At 48.3% G+C, this 16,554-nt stretch overlaps 2 protein-coding genes across 6 annotated transcripts in view; both read right to left on the bottom strand.

Annotated features, from left to right (window-relative positions):
• TTC23 (tetratricopeptide repeat domain 23) overlaps window positions 1-16,554 on the bottom strand; it is a 164,998-nt gene that overhangs the window by 17,305 nt on the left and 131,139 nt on the right. For all 5 annotated transcript variants that reach the window (XM_060401558.1, XM_060401557.1, XM_027957011.2 and 2 more), the window contains one exon: window positions 4,243-4,370. In XM_060401558.1, coding sequence (XP_060257541.1) covers window positions 4,243-4,370 — 128 coding nt within the window. The remainder of the gene's footprint in view (window positions 1-4,242; window positions 4,371-16,554) is intronic.
• Window positions 7,571-8,120, bottom strand: LOC105603035 (cytochrome c-like). Its single transcript, XM_042235649.2, has one exon. The coding sequence runs from the start codon at window positions 8,050-8,052 to the stop codon at window positions 7,738-7,740; it is 315 nt and encodes a 104-aa protein (XP_042091583.1). The 5' UTR covers window positions 8,053-8,120; the 3' UTR covers window positions 7,571-7,737.

Below are 16,554 nucleotides of genomic sequence, written 5' to 3'. Positions count from 1 at the left end.
AGAACCAATTTTAGTTGAGTTGAGTTCAGTTCAGTCGCTCAGTTGTGTCCAACTCTTCGCGACCCCATGGACTGCAGCATGCCAGGCCTCCCTGTCCATCACCAACTCCCAGAATTTACTCAAACTCATGGCCATTGAGTCGGTGATGCCATCCAACAATCTCATCCTCTGTCATCCCCTTCTCCTCCTGCCCTCAATCCCTCCCAGCATCAGGGTCTTTTCCAATGAGTCCGTTCTTTGCATCAGGTGCTCAAAGTATGGGAGTTTCAGCTTCAGCGTCAGTCCTTCCAGTGAATATTCAGGATTGATCTCCTTTAGGATTGACTGGTTGGATCTCCTTGCAGTCCAAGGGACTCTCAAGAGTCTTCTCCAACACCATAGTTCAAAAGCATCAATTCTTCAGTGCTCAGTTTTCTTTATAGTCCAACTCTCACATCCATACTTGACTACTGGAAAAACTATAGCTCTGACTAGATTGATCTTTGTTGGCAAAATAATGTCTCTGCTTCTTAATATGCTGTCTGAGTTTGGTCATAGCTTTTCTTTCAAGGAGCAATCATCTTTTAATTTCATGGCTGCAGTCACCATCTGCAGTGATTTTGGAGCCCTCCCAAAATAAGTCTCTCACTGTTTCCCCATCTATTTGCCATGAAGTGATGGGACTGGATGCCATGATCTTCGTTTTCTGAATGTTGAGTTTTAAGCCAACTTTTTCACTCTCATCTTTCACTTTCATCAAGAGGCTCTTTAGTTCTTCTTCACTTTCTGCCATAAGGGTGGTGTCATCTGCATATCTGAGGTTATTGATATTTCTCCCAGCAATCTTGATTCCAGCTTGTGCTTTATCCAGCCTGGCATTTCTCATGATGTACTCTGCATATAAGTTAAATTAGCAGGGTGACAATATATAGCCTTGCTGTACCCCTTTCCCAATTTGGAACCAGTCTGTTTAGTTGAGTAGGAAGAAAAAAAACTAACATGAAATGCATTGTGTCATTTACATGTCAAGAACTGTGCTAAACGGTTTATGTGTGTGAGCTCCTTTAGCTCACACTCTTTCCATAAGGACAATTTTAGTCCTTGTTTGACAGAGGAGGAAACCGAGGCACAGGGCAATTGAGAAGCTCACTCAGACAGCCCACCAGTGGCAGATCTGGGGTCTGGGTCCCAACAGCTTTAATCCCTCTTAGTTTCAGGCTCTTCTTTCTCTGGGCACAGTGATGTTTTTATGTAAGTGAAAACTATAGTTTCCTGGCAATTTATCTACTTACAGAATATCCAGAATATATTCCAGGATTTTCTGTTTCTCACAAGAAATACTTCAAGAAATGAAAAGCAAACATTCCGACATGGTGAAAAGATAAATAGATTTGACGTTTTGTTTGGTTTGTCTGACTTATTTATACCAACATGGAATAAAAAAAATATGGGTTGGAATTAATCTCTTCAGTCAGACACTAAGACATACAGAGGGAAAGCCCTGCATGTTGACTTCCCATGTTTCTCTGAAATTCTTCCACCATCTCCTCCATGAGAGCATGATTACAGTTAGAGAACACAAACGCTGAATTTAAGAGCTGAATGAAGCAGAAACCGGGGAAGAAGCCTCGCCCACCGCTTAGCCCTGAAGGCACCCTGCTAGCACTCCCCAGACAGAGGAATTGGCAAGGCCTTTACTCATTTTATTGGCAAGAATATGAATTAGGTGCTGGGGTTGGGATCAGGGAACCGCAGGAAAGGCACTTATAAGAGAGAAACAATTTCTCAGATGGAAAGACAAGTCACTGCTGGGGAAGAGAAGCTGTCTCAGTTGTGAAGTGTGCGACCCCCCTTGGTTCGGGTCTTTCTGATGCTGAAGCCTGTCATGTCGTGTCCCAGGGACCATGAGGCAAGTGTTGGGTTTGGCAGCTTTTCCATGAAAATTGGTTGTCAGACTTGGAGGAGCCAATGGGGGAAAGAAGAGCCCAGCTCCTTTTCCTAAAGGATGCTCTCAACGCCATTGACAGCCTCTAACTGGGGAAACTGGAGATAGATGTGCAAGTCGAGATGGCAGTGGAGAAGACGCCACATGGACACGAGTGTGGAGGAGATGGAGACTGTGACAGTCTCTGCGAGTTAGAAAAGTTTAGTGGGGAGAAGGGACGCATAATCCGGATTCAGGTGGGCTAGGAGGCAGGCTTGGGCACCTGGGCACACAGCGGTAGGGGTAGAAGCACATGGCACGAAGGGACGCATAATCCGGATTCAGGTGGGCCAGGAGGCAGGCTTGGGCACCTGGGCACACAGTGGTAGGGGGAGAAGCACATGGCACGTTCAGGGCCAGTGAGTGGACCAATGTGACTACAGCAGAGAGAACAGAAGGCAGAGCAGAGGGAGGCGAGGCAGGCGTCACAGGCTGGGCTTGCAGTGGAGGCCTTCATTCCAGGCCTCCAAATGAGGGGTTTGGATTTTCTTACAGGGAATAAGAAGTTAGAGAGGGTTCTTGCTGGCAGAGCAGCACAACTAGAAGAATATCTTAACGCAGATCCAAAGGAACTTTTTCACTTCCACGTGTGCGTGTGTGCCACAACGCTTTAGTCGCGTCTGACTCTGTGACCCCATGGACTACAGCCCACCAGGCTCCTCTGTCCATGGGATTCTCCAGGCAAGAAGACTGGAGTGGGTTGCCAGGCCCTCCTCCAGGGGATCTTCCCGACTCAGGGATGGAACTCGTATCTCTTATGTCTCCTGCATTGGCAGGTGGGTTCTTACCACTAGCGCCACCTGGGAAGCGCCACCGTTACGGTAATATATTACTGTGCTATACAATTATATTAAACTGGATTCTATGATGAAAAATAGTGGGGAGAATCTAGTGAAGACTGAGGGAGAGGAATCACACAGGCTGGTGAGTCCTGAAGGATGGATCTGCATTAGCCAGGAGATCCATGAGGAAGAACCTTCCAAGAGCAGGAAACAAGTGCAGATTAGAAAAGGCCACTGTGGAACTCACATCAGGGGAGGAGGCAAAATAAGACTGGAAATGCCAGCAGAATTCAGATCTTGCAAGGTATTGTGGGCAATGCGGGATTCCAGCTTCTCTTAAGGGCACTGAGAAACCAACGGAGTATTTTAAAATAGAGGTCCACTGATCAGATTTGCTTTTTTAAAAGATCACCATGGTTTACTTGTTCAGAATAGATTAGAAAAGGGCAAGAGTAGAAGGAGCAGCTGGCGTCCAGGGTTTGCTAGAGTGGTCCAGGCAGAGATGAGATGGCAACCAATGGATGGAGTCGAGGGGCCTTCTGGAGGCGAAGAGGACCGATGAGCTAGAAGGGGTGAGGCGTGATGGGGGCACACTTCCTGTCAGACTTCTGCCCTGAGAGCTCTCCATGGAGCTTCCAGCGATGTTCTAGAACCCGAGGCCCCTGGAATACCCCTCTCTACTTGGCTGGGTGATCCAGAAAAATATGGAAACTCCATTTATTATGGTTACTGTAGCCCTATTTGGCCTGAGGAACATGGGTACATCTAGATAAAAAACCTATCCTTAAGCTCACATCAGTTGAGAGAAGGGTGAAGCATTAAGAGTTAGGAGAGGGCTGTTGGGCAGGAGGTCTACAGAACAGCAGAGGAAATAAAAACGTTTTCCTCTCAAGGATTTACTTTGATGGGTTAGAGTTGAAAATACAGATATATTTATATATTTATATAAATCAAGCATGTGGCCGTCTGGTAGCTGTTAGGCTTATTATGGAACAAGTTTCCAAGGGTTTAACTACCCTTGGGATAGTTAACTGACTATAAACTCTGATCTGGTTCCATTTGTACAAGCCACGGAAAACTTGCCGGTATGGTTCAATGGACAGACAGCCGTAACTTCTGCACTGTGCAGTTCTTATTTGATATGCAAATTTCATTCATTAGCCAAGATAATAAGAGGCACTAATTGCTACCTTCTAGGCCAGCTCCAACCACAGGCTATGATAAGCTGGGACTGTCCATCTGGCTCTCAAGTTTTCTAGTCCTTTAGGGTACTTTGCAGGTGGACATGGCATCTGGGTTCTCATAATTTTTTTGTGTCCCAAGAGTGCCTATCCAGGAGCTGGCTGCCTGGCCTTAGGCATCCCTCTCCCCGTGGAGCCTGGCACATGCCTTGTACACAGTAGATGCTTAAGGCTGGCAGAGTATAGAGTATAGCCCTATACTCTACTCTGGGTTGCCTGAGTAAATAACTGTCAGCTCTGGTCCAAACTCACTCACCTCGTCTTGTCCAGTGACTTGTAGGAAATGGCAGTAATCATCTTGAATTGAAAGAAACTTGGCTTTCTCCATCCCTTCAGCATCCTTGAGATTAGCCATGCTATCCTGAAAATACTGCTCAGCCACATCTGAAGAAAAGCACCACAACAACAATTTTGAAAACTACTCACAGATTTGAAATGAAAACAGAATAACTATGCATTTAATGATGACGAACTATCTGAAAATAATAAGTAACTGGACAAGATAACCCAGTTAAGGAAACTGTCTTTTCCCATTAATCTGACTGTTTTATTAGACAAGGTCTAGTTCTCAGAAAGATACTGCAGTTTATTTTCATTGGTTTTCATACATCTTGGCCCTCCCAGTGACGCAGTAAGCAGAGTTAATGCTAACAGGGAAACTATCCCCTAGCTCTGACACATCACTAAGTTTTTAGGTTGATTAACCATTAATTATTCATAAAGCTCTAGTTACTCCTCACTGGGGTTAGAACTCCAAGGATCCACTGACTTTAGTGAATGTTGTAATCTTGGAATGTAGTTTAATAACACTCTAATTCTGGAAAATATGGCTGACATACTGCTGAAGGATAAACCCCAACCATTCCAAGCACTTAAACATATTGGTTATAATGTAACAAAAATATTTTAAAATATTGCCAATCTTGAAAGCAAAAAACAAAAAAGGAAAATCTCAGATATGAAAAACGAAGAGGAAACTGAAAGCCAGAGCAGGGAGGGGGAGGGGGAGCCGAATGGTCCATGAGGGGGTTAGGAAAAAGGTCTAGTATGTTCCAAAGTGCCCAGGGTCTCATAAGCCTGAGCAGGGCTGGCTATTGAGGCCTGAGGCCTGTGTGTGTTAAGTAGATGAAACGAAGCTCCCTGCAAAAATTCAGTGTCACAGGCAGATTCCTAGGATGACCCCAATGACACTCATCCTTGATTATGAACTCCTCATTGATTATGCGTGGAACTTATAGATAGGCTGAGATATTACTCCTGTCATAAGGAATGTTATATAGCACAGTAGACTGTAAGAAAGTGAGATTACTCCTTGGGCCTAACCTAATGCCACCAAAGCTTTAAAAGCAGAGTTTTCTTTAGTTGGTGGCAGAGAAGGAAGGCAGAGAGATTCAAAACATGAGAGGGATTTGAAAAGGAGGTTCTCCAATCCTGAGATGGAGGGGAGTGTGGTACAAGGACCCCAAAGTGGCCCATAGGAGCTGAGAGAGGTCAAGAGTCAGCAAGAATATAGGGACTTCAGTCCTATAGCATAAAGAACTGAATCCTGCTAATAACAGGGTTGAGCTTAGAAAAGGACCCTGTGCTCCAGATGAGAATGTAGCCAGCTGAGAAGCCTGGCTCAGCAGAGAAGCCACTCTTACCATGCTAGACTTCTGATTGACAGAATTAAAAGCTTAAACTGGGTGTTTAAACAATCATAATTTGCTACGCAGCAAAAGAAAACCAGTATAGCCAGGAACTCCTAAGACCAGCAGTGGCACTGGTCCAGATAGAAGCCTCACGGCTGTCCCTCCAGAGGCCATGGCTTGAAGAAGCATCTGAAAGAAGCTGGGAGACTGTACGTGGAGCATGCGTATGTGTGAGGGCAGAATTTGTGCCATCCACTTTATCTGGAAATTCTCCCCCCCAACCCCCCGCCAACTGTTTCCTTTCCTTACTTCCACAGTACCTGGCTTGTGGGGTCTTAGTTCTGCAACCAGGAATTGAACCCAGGCCTATGGCAGTGAAAGCATGGAATCCTAACCACTGGACTGCCACGGAATTTTCTTGGTTTGGAAATTCTGAACCAATAAATTGAAGTAGAAAACTAATGCCTTAATCTCCAAAATATACAAACAGATAATACAGCTCAACAACAACAAAACAACCCAATAGAAAAAGGGCAGAAGAACTTAATAAATATTTCTCCAGAGAAGACACACAGATGGCTAGTAGGCAAATGAAAAGATACTCAACATCACTAATTATTAGAAAAATGCAAATCAAACTACAGTGAGGTACCACCTCATACCAGTCAGAATAGCGATCAATAAAAAGTCTAAATACAGCAAATGCTGGAAAAGGTGTGGAGAAAAGGGAGCCCTCCCACACTCTTGGTGGTAATGTAAGTCAGTGCAGCCACTATGGAGAAACAGGTTCCTTAGAAAACTAAAAACAGAATTACCGTATGATCCAGCAATACCAGTCCAGGGCATATACCTGGACAAAACTGTAGTTCAAAATATACATGCCCCTCATGTTCATAGCAGCTTTATTCACAATATCCAAAACGTGGAGACAACCTAAATGTCCATCCACAGATGAATGGACAGAGAAGGCACAGTTCGTGTATACAATGGAATACTATTCGGCCAAGAAAAAGAGTGGGATAATGCCATCTGCAGCAACACTGATACAACTAGAGACTGTTATACTAAGTGAAGTCAGAAAGACAAATCCCATATGATATCACTTGTATGTGGAATCTGAAATATGACACAAAAGGACCTGTCTATGAATCAGAAGCAGGGCCACAGATGTTGAGGACAGACCTGCAGTTGCCTGGGTGGGGGTAGGGGAGGGGAGGACTGGGAGTCTGGGGTTAGCAGATGTGAGCTATTATATACAGACCGGGTAAGCAACAAGGTCCTGCTGCATAGCACAGAGTTTATCACAGGACGTATTCAACATTCTTTGATGACACTGTGATATGGTTTATCACAGGATATTTTCAATACCCTGTGATAAACCACAATAGAAAACGATATTTAAAAAAGAAACTCTGTAAAGTAGAATCTAGTCTGAAAGTAGAAAAATTATAGGACTCCAGCACAGGGGTCACAAACTTATTCTATAATGGACCAGATGGTAACTATTTTTTTTTTGAGGTGCTAAATACTCTTTATTTGACGCTATACATAAACCACACTAAAATGCCTTTCATTAAGTAAAAGGCTAAATTTTAGATAGAGAATTTTAATTAAATTGGCATAGTTTATAAAACCAAACAGATAAAGTGGACTTTGTCAGTGTATTTTCAATCCTTGCCTTAACAGGCTAATGAACACAACTTGAAACACGTGTGAATCCTCCTCTGTTCTATGAGACGGTGAAGGGACCTTTTCAGTATTTAAATATATTAATATAACCAGTTATAGAAATCTAAATATAAAACCAATCTCTTATAGGTTTTGAGAAGGAATGCACCATCTCCCTAAAAAGTTTCATATCCCTTATTCAAGTTCAATCATCTCTTTAGAATGGGAAAAGTGATAGTACTTGTTGAACCAGAATTACTATCAAAATTTAAAAAGCTGACCATATTTGTTTAGCCACAGACCAATCTTATTTAAATCAGGACTGTCCAACAGAATTATTCCATCAGCCATTCATGATCTGAATTCTAGTGTATGAGATCAATTTAAATATGGTACACATAAAAAGTCATGAGACACTTCTGTTTCATAATAAATAAGGCAGTGGCCCACTATTACTCATTGGTAGCTTTTTTGAGATAAGCTATCAAGTCCTCCTTCTCTCCCTTCTTAATGCCAGCAAAGATCATCTTGGTTCCAGGGATGTACTTCTTGGGATTCTCCAAGTACTCCATCAGCGTCTCCTCTCCCCAGGTGATACCTTTGTTTTTGTTGGCATCTGTGTAAGAGAATCCAGCAGCCTGACCTGTCTTTCGTCCAAACAGACCATGGAGGTTTGGCCCAGTCTTGTGCTTCCCTCCCTTTTCCACAGTATGGCACTGGGCACACTTCTGAACAAAAATCTTCTTGTCCTTTTCAACATCACCCATTTTAAAATCGTTCTTTTTCTGTGCGCGACCGAGAAGTTCCCACTCACAAGCCGAACGTCCCGCTTTCTATGCCCAAGGACACGCCGGTACGTGCCTAAGTACCGGTGTTGGTGCAACCAAACTGGCTCCGCCCTCCGGTCCCCCAGATGGTAACTATTTTAGACTTTGGGGACCAAAGACTTGTAGCGCAAAAGCAGCCTGAGATGATACGTGAATAAAGGAGCCTGGCTGTGTGCCAAGAAAATTGTTTGGAAAAATGGGTGGGAGCTCGATTTGGCCCCGGGCTGAAGTTTGCTGACTCCTGCTCTAGCAGAGGAACATGTGGGTGTCCCTGAGGAACACGGGACCGCCCCCCACCCCACCACCACCACAACCGAAGTGCCTGCTGGAGCCGGTGGCCCACGACCAGCACACAGTTGAGGCAGATTACCACCCATACATACAAGGTCTACCTGACATTTCCACTCGGAAATCTAGTATGAACTGTGCAGCAGAGATACACATCAGCAGAAAGGTAAAATGTTATCTCTAGCCTCTTCAGACTTGCCCTGTATTTGGTAATTTGCCCTTTATCACCTCTAATTTTGTTTTTGTGCTTTCTCCCCATTTTCTTGACTAGACAGGACAAGAAAGAAGAAAAAAAGAAAGTGAAGTCACTCAGTCATGTCTGACTCTTTAAGGCCCCATGGACTGTAGCCTACCAGGCTCCTCTGTCCATGGGATTTTCCAGGCAAGAGTACTGGAGTGGGTAGCCTTTCCCTTCTCCAAGGGATCTTCCAAACCCAGGAATCAAACCCAGGTCTCCCGCACTGCAGGCAGACGCTTTACCATCTGAGCTGCCAGGGAAGCCCTTAGACAGGACAGTGTATTGTCTATTTTAATACTTTTCCAGAGAGTGGGCCCGTGGATTAATTTTTCTCGTATTCTGATGTGAACGACCGTACTTTCAAAGAGGAATCCGCAAACACACTGCTCCAGGACTGACAGAGGCGGACGGATGGGGCTAGCCTGTGCAGGGTGTGCTTGTTCCGGGAGGTGGAGAAGCAGGTGGAAGGGAGGAAAGGCCCCAGAGGCCAGATGCTGCCTGCCCTCAGGCCCAGCTCCGCTGCGTGCCTCCCAGGCTTGGCCTCAGGTTTCTCACCTCAAAGAGGGAACTTCGTGCGAGCACCTCTGTTACAGGGTGGCGGAGTAAATGGGTTAATGCACATAAATAACTGATGACGTGCCTGACACCTAGCCAGTGCTCAAGAAATGTTGAAACTTTTAGTTTCAGGGACAGTTTTTGGCTTTGGGCCCCCCTCAGCCATGCTAGGCTAACCAGCGGGGGCACTGGGAGCAGAGATGAACGCGGAGAGTACAGAACACTGCTGTGAAAACAGGCAGAGTGGTCCGATGGCCTGAAGCACGCACATAAACGGCTCCATACACCTCGAGGACTTGACAACAGCTCTGAAATTCACAATGAGAAGTGTAGGCTTCTGGAAATGACTCAAGTACATCCCAAGTGATCTGTTGTGGAAAGGAGAGAAGTAAACACCTGGGAGATGTGTCTATAGAATCCAGGCAACCTAAAGAACACTTAGGTCTGAAAACATGTAAGCTTCATTTATCTGCAAGATTTTCTCTGCTGAAGATCTATGCAGCTGGGGGGTGGGGTGCTGCCTTTCAGGGAAGTCAGCTGGTCCCAGGCTTTGAAACTAGACAGAAGTCTAATGAGCTGGGGTCCCTGCTCCACTCTTTTACTGGGGGTCTGTCCACTGCCAAACCAGCAGATGGATTTCTAAAGTAGTTCTCAAACTTTTTTCTTGGTAGAAGAAAATTTTACTACTGTATATGAAAAATGTTACATCACTTTAGTCTTTGTTGACTCATGGGAGAATATATTACAAATTAAGTGTTCGAACTAGGTATCTGTTTTGGTTACTTTGATAATCTGATGACAGCAAATGTGGAGATGATGTGGTATTTATATTGTTGACTCTAAAAGCATTACGGAGATGTATGTTCCATGTCTAAAAATTAACAAGTCTACTCAAGAATGGAGCACTGTTGGTATTTTAGTTTCTGTTTAACTGGAGATTAACCAGAGACTGTAACTGTAACTTGAAGAGGAGAGGTTTTCCTGAGTCTCAGCCTTTTTCCCGGAGGTGAACCCTCACTCTAAAGACGAGCACATGTAAAGGGCATGGGAAGGAGGCAGGACCAAATGGGTAAGAACTGAGTTTCTGACCCAGGCTTTTCCAGAAGTGGTGCCAAGCTCAGAAAAAGGAAGAGGTCAAAAGGGATGGGAAGTGTTCCCCTCCCTTCCCGGGTAAGGAGCTGGTCTTCCAGACACAGGTGGACACAGCTGTGCTCTCTTGCTTTCCAGCCCCTCATAAAGGCCTCCCAGCTCTTAGTGCCCCTTTCCCTGGCAGTCACGTGCTGACCCATCTCCTCCCACAAAACCACCCCATCTGGGCTGGTCCCCAGATCTGAGTGCTGCTTGTCCCTTCCCTTGTGTAGCTGACCTCACAGGGCTCTGGGAGAAAGGAAGCCGACTGGCCTAAGTCATACTGGTGCGTAAACGGCTCACAAGCTCTAACTCAGGGAGGCCCGGTCACATTTTCCAAAGAGGACGCTTGTTAGCACCTTTGGATCTCTGGAAGAGGGACTGGAAGCTAGGGAGGAAGGAAGGGGTTGGGGGGAAGGAAGGAATTTATTACTCAAACCGAGGCCGCAATAGCTACTGAGGTGGAAGAAAGCTGGGCTTTGCGGTGAGGCGTTAGTGTCCCTGCCTGGGAATGTGCCCTCGGGGGCCAACTCCTGAAATTGCTGCTTCTCTTCCCCCATTTCCGAGTCCTCGGCTCCTCAACAGGCCCATGTTTCTCCTAATTCTGCTCCTGGGAGTCTCTAGTCAGCAGAGGCAGCGCCAGGGAGAGGGTTCTCCGCGCTTGTTGTCACGTACAAGCTGACCACAAGTCAGGCATCCCGTCAGGATGCTGCATGTGAGAATAGTCTAGGACTCGGGAACAGTGGAAAGTCCAGGGCACCTTCCCTGTCTGTGAATTTGACACTATTTTTATTTTTACCTGGGATATAGGAGAGCTCCTTTACTGCAAAACCCTGACTTATTTTCCCCCATCCCCCAAATTAGCGTTCTAAACCATGAACCCCATGATTAGTCACTGAGGAGAGAGAAAATTTGCCCTACTACCCCTAAGGACTGACTCCCTGAGAGGAAGAGCTGGTTCTCCCAGGAGCGGGCATCCCCTTGGAGGTCCTTCTGGCCCAAGTGACAGTGGAGTTGCCAGAGGGATGCCACTTCCTGGCACAGGCCTTGTGCCTGATGCTGGGTGTGGGTTAACAAGGAGCTAGCAGTTTCAGCATTCATACATGTGGCCGTTGCTAAGCTTAAAAACTTCTTCGAGAATCCTCGGCAACCTGATGCTAGGTGGCCCCAGCAAGGGATGAGGTCACTTTCTAAAGCACAGGGCCATGACTTAGCTTTATAAATCTGAGCCGCAGTGGCACAGGTGTTCCAAGGCTACGAACTTCTCCCATTTTCACTCCCGCAGAACGCTGGGGCTGTCTGCAAGTTAGGGTGAGGGCAAGTGTGGCCCAGTGGGCAGGCTGGCTTAGTGTCTCCCAGAGGCCCTTCAGACTGTTCCATCTGCGTGTTCATACAGAGGCGTAAAAAACCAGGGCTCCATTCAAAGAGCAGGAGGAAAGTGGGGTTATGATTTGGCACCCTAGAGGTCAGGAGGTTTTCAATTAAAATAAATTTTGGTAGCCCTGGGCTCATTTTCTTGAGGCTGTCCAAATGAAAGATTTGGAATAGTGAGGACAGCTTTCATGACAAGAGAGGCCTGGGTGTACAATGTGACAATTATCCTTTGTAACTGTCTTGGGAAATTGTACTCTGCACCAACTGCAAAAACTTTAAGGACCCCAGGGAATTTGAAAATGCGAAGTCTCAAATCTTAGCCTGGTGTTAGCCCAGAGGAGCACCAACACCCAGCAGACAAACAGATTGAACCCATTTAGACCCTGCTGGGAGCTGCTGCGGGCCCTGTGCAGGCAGCTGTGCTGAGACTACCCAGTAGCCTCGAGGTGGGGGCACAGGGTTTTCTGAGGACAGATGAAGCCCAAGACAGGCTTTCTCCACACCGAAAGATCACCTTCGAGAGGAACATCGTTCCCGGCATCTGGGAGACGCCTCAGACCTACTGGCGCTGAGCCGCGTGGCTCCTGGAAGTCCACGGCCTTCTCGGGGGCGGGCTTGCCTCAGCAGAGTGAGGCGACCAAGGTGGAGGCAGGCTGGTCTCACAGCACCCAGGGCTCACAGGTGCTGTGAGGCAGGGCTCAGTCACCACAGGGATGCCGGCCTCGAAGCCCTCACCATCAGAAGCGGGCCAGGACCGTCCTCCTCCAGCACTGCTTGGGGCCACCCAGGGGTCCAGCAGCCTCAGGCTTGCTGCTCGAGTGGCTTGTCTTGGTAAAGTACATGTGATTTCCATAAGCTGCCCTAATAATATGTTTCAAAGTCAAGCCAGAGTATTAGTAACTTAAGCTTTCCTAAGAAGTTGTGGACATAACTTATTAGCTAGCACTAAGTGAAACACGAGCACCTCATAGAAGTGGTTATCAGAGTGTTTCATCCTCCCGAGGAGAGCGATAAAGCTGCGGGCTTTGTTCTCAGGCACACAGATGAAATGCAGTTTGCAAGCAAAGCTCAATGAGGTTTCAGTTCTGCCACAGGTTGTACCTCGGTGAAGAGACCAACAGCACAGACTCAGGGTGCAAAAGGCCACCCCTTCTACCTCTCTGCCGGCCTCAAGAGCTGCCACCTCTGCAGCCTGTACTGGCCCCACTTTTGGGCTCCCGGGCTCCCTGGAGCCCTGAGGACAGAGCACCCACGAAGCGACGCCCTGTCTGGCCTGGAGTGTCTCAGGTGGGCAGCGCCTGGCCTCTGTCTAGGCCCTGGTCCTCTAGACGGGCTGTGCTCTAGGGTGTTTTCCAGAGGTTTCTGAGAGGGGGTCCTACTAGCCCCTTTTCTTCTCTGGCCTCACCCACTGCTCTTTCTGCCCTTTCCCTTCCCCACCCAGCCTGTGGGGCACAGAGCAGGCTGGACGCTGATGCCTGCTTGGGGTGCTCGGGTGCCAGGCTCAGACAGGCTGGGCGTTTTGCACTGAGAAGTGGGCCCTGGATAGGAGCTGAGGCAGGGTGTCTGAGAGCACACAGGGCTTGTGGGGTGGGCAGTGGGAAGACTGAGGAGGAAGGGAGAGTTGGGGGGTGGCCAGCAGCGGTTGGGGGCCTCGGGTTGGAGGTGGGAGACGGAGGCAGCAGGGCCTGCCAAGCATGGCCACGGGCAGTGGAAGGTAACCTGTGATGAGGGAGCGGGCCTCAGGTGGGGCAGGGCCCGGCAGAGGGAACGCTGAGAACCAGGCCACAGGAGGAAGAGTTGAGCAAACAGGTGACTGTGGAGGGGAAAAGCCAGGGGACTTCACGGAGATGCAGAGTCCACCTTTAGATACCCACATATTTCCTGACTACTGCATAAGACGAGGGGAGACATCAGGATGAGAGAGGGCTGGGGAGACACGCCGTGAGTCTGTCCACAGAGCTGAGAACTGGGGATCCCGCCCCCTCCCGAAGGTGGGCAGGGGCATAGCCCGTCCTCTCCTGTTGTCTCTGAAACCGACAGAGCTCCCAGGCCCAGGCCCCACATGGGGCCACTTCCAAACAAGGCCACCCGAGCTCAGCGGGCTCTGCCTCTCAAAGGTTTACACTAAAATGTACTTGGCTTCAGCCCATTTCATTTTAATATGCTTTAGGAGAAGAGTTATAAACACAAGGCCAATGCCCTGACACTCAGCAGGGCTGGGAGAACTGTTAATACCAAGTTTGTCTATGGCTGCTCTGGGAAGCTGGCCAAGCTCAGGTTAGTGACATTTCGCTAGCCTGAATTGGGCACCCTTATGCAATGACAATCCTCCGTGACTTCTCGGGCAGTTTTGTCTGCATAAGGAATGTGGGAAGGCCCAGGGCAAAGGGTTCGTTTGAGTGTGGAGCCAGAAACACATTGGCTCCTTGGCCCGTGACGTTTTGTTTATCGGAGGGCAATGCCTTCAATGGGCATTCAGCAAGCAGGTTGTGGAGAATCCCCAGATGAGAAAAATTTCCCCCGTTAACGATTGTTTTAACAACAAACAAACAAACTGTACTTGGCACAGACAAGTTTCCTCATAGGAGAGTAGAGCTGAGATCCTCGGTGCTCAGTGGAAAGTATGGATTTGCTGCCAGGGGATCCGACTGGGACTTCCGAACCACAAGTGACCAAAGTCCAGGCTAAAGAGGCCTGCCTGGGGGAGAGCTGGGTGGGGAGGCCGGGCCCTCACTTGGCTGTCAAAGGTCACTTCCAAATGCTCTCCTCTCCTGTCCCCTTGCTGGAGGTAGCAGAGGCCTGGAGAGCCTCAGCCCCGGGTGGGTTCCTCGTCACTTCATTAGCTTGTTTTTGGGGACAGCAGAGAAATGAAAACCAGGCGCCCCGAAAGGCAGTGGGGAGGCACCTAGCCACTGCTGCTGTGGCTCCTGGTTGGAAGGGGGCCCCATTCACTCCTGCTTTATTGGGGCATGCCGAGCTCATACGTGCTAACACAGCCGCCCCCTCTGGGCACAGGCCGAGCTTAGGCACGTGTGGGTAAGACTGGGACAAACGAGCTGAGCAGCAGCCTGCCAGGTCGTTGTCCCCAGTCTCCCCCGTGTTCTCCATCAAGGAAACACAGGGTCCCCTGACAGCATGCTCAAGCCTGTTAACACGGTAGGAATGAGCTGCCTGTCTCTCTGCTTTGGTTCTTCCAGCGCACCCATTTCGGGTTTGAGGTCTGAGGCCTTGGGGGCAAGGGCTGTGCTTCTCTCTGCCCCTGCTCCAGGGCGTCCTGCTGCTGCTCTTCAGCATCTGTTCTGATCCAACAGCTTCTCTGCCCGGCCTCCTCCTTGCTTTCAAGTAAATGCTTCCTGTCAGACATTTTGTGTGTCCTCTGACCAGTGGAAGCCGAGTCTGAGAAGGGAGCCTCCTTGGATGGACTGGGGCTTTGTCCTTCTTGGGTAAAGCAGTGAGTAGAGAGAGTATGGACGGGGCTGGCGGTGTGGAGAGCTGTCTGGGTTACCTCCTTTGTGAAATGGGAGGTTGTGTCCCGCCTCCAAGGCTTGTTAGGATGAGACGGGCATGTTGGTGACAGCGCCAGCGCCTGCATCCGACGACGCTTGCTACCGCCGCTGTCGTCATTGTTAATATGATGCTGCTGAGATTCCTGCTGGCCCCAGGCTCCTGGGGGCTCCGTGGGTCAGTGTTTCAAGCAGCCATTCCTCCAGGCCTCAGGCAGAAGCGACCCCCTTCCTAACCTGCAAAGCCAGCTGCGACCATCCAACTCCCTGCTCCTGGGCAAGTTTGCTTCTCGTCCTTCCCTACTCACCCTCCTCCGACATCTCAGACACTGACAGGCAAGTCGGCTTCCTGGTGCAGGTCACCACGTGGTCTGAGCCGCCCTGGAAGCAGGGCTGAGACCTGTGTGGGCTCCTGGGTGGGCCTCCTTGGGCTGCCTTCGCTCTTCTCGCGTCCTCTCCCTCCCCAGAGCCACACACTCTTTGGCAGGTGTAAGTTGAGGGTAGCAGGGAAGGAGGGAAAAGGCATGTGCAGTGCCGGCAGGGAGGTTAAGAGGCTGTGTTCAAGTCTACCATGCCCTGGCTATGGCTCTTGGGAAATTACCTAAGCCTCCACGCCTCAGTTTCTCCATCTGAGACCTGGGGACTCGTATCAACCTCACAGAGCTGTGGTTAAGTTACCTTTGTTAACTCGGTTAGAACCGTGACACTACAAACTACATACATACATATTATTACTACTACAATTATGTACTACATACATATTATTGCTAAGTGAGGTCATTAAATTTTCACAGATCTAATTATCTGTAGGTAATCAGTAGGTATTAGTAGCATTCTCAATTTACAGGGGAGGCTATATCAACGCCATATTTAGACTGGAAAACTTAGAAAAAATACATCTCATGCTCCCAGGTCAGAAGTTAGGGATCTACTCCTCCACACCTGTTTGCCTCCTTCAGAGCCTGAAACATGTTTGACTTAGTTACCATCAACTATGCATTGATTTCACATAAAACTTCAGATTTCTGCCTTCTCTGGAAAAGGCAGACATGCCGATACGAGCCTGCCTTCCACATGACAGTGATGGGCCAGAGTGGAACAGCAGCTGCTCACTTTGGACGGAGGACGCGCTTCTCCAGCTTGTCACAGCCCTCCCCCACCCCTATTGCATCTCTCAGATTACAGCTGAGGGTCAGCTGCCAATCATAAGCGTGCTGCTGCTGGTTTCTAAGGGCCATCCGCTTCACTCGGATTGCTTACCTGGTCCCCATGGACATGTAGGTTGGGACTCCTGCTAATCTAGGGGTTTCCATCCTGTTGGCATTTTAAGTATCCTATTAATACTTGTGGCATGGA

The sequence above is a fragment of the Ovis aries genome, chromosome 18 (genome assembly GCF_016772045.2).
Source record: "Ovis aries strain OAR_USU_Benz2616 breed Rambouillet chromosome 18, ARS-UI_Ramb_v3.0, whole genome shotgun sequence".
Classification (NCBI taxonomy): Eukaryota; Metazoa; Chordata; class Mammalia; order Artiodactyla; family Bovidae; genus Ovis; species Ovis aries.
The sequence above is the reverse complement of the archived record's forward strand: the minus strand, read 5'-3'. Positions and strand labels throughout refer to the sequence as shown.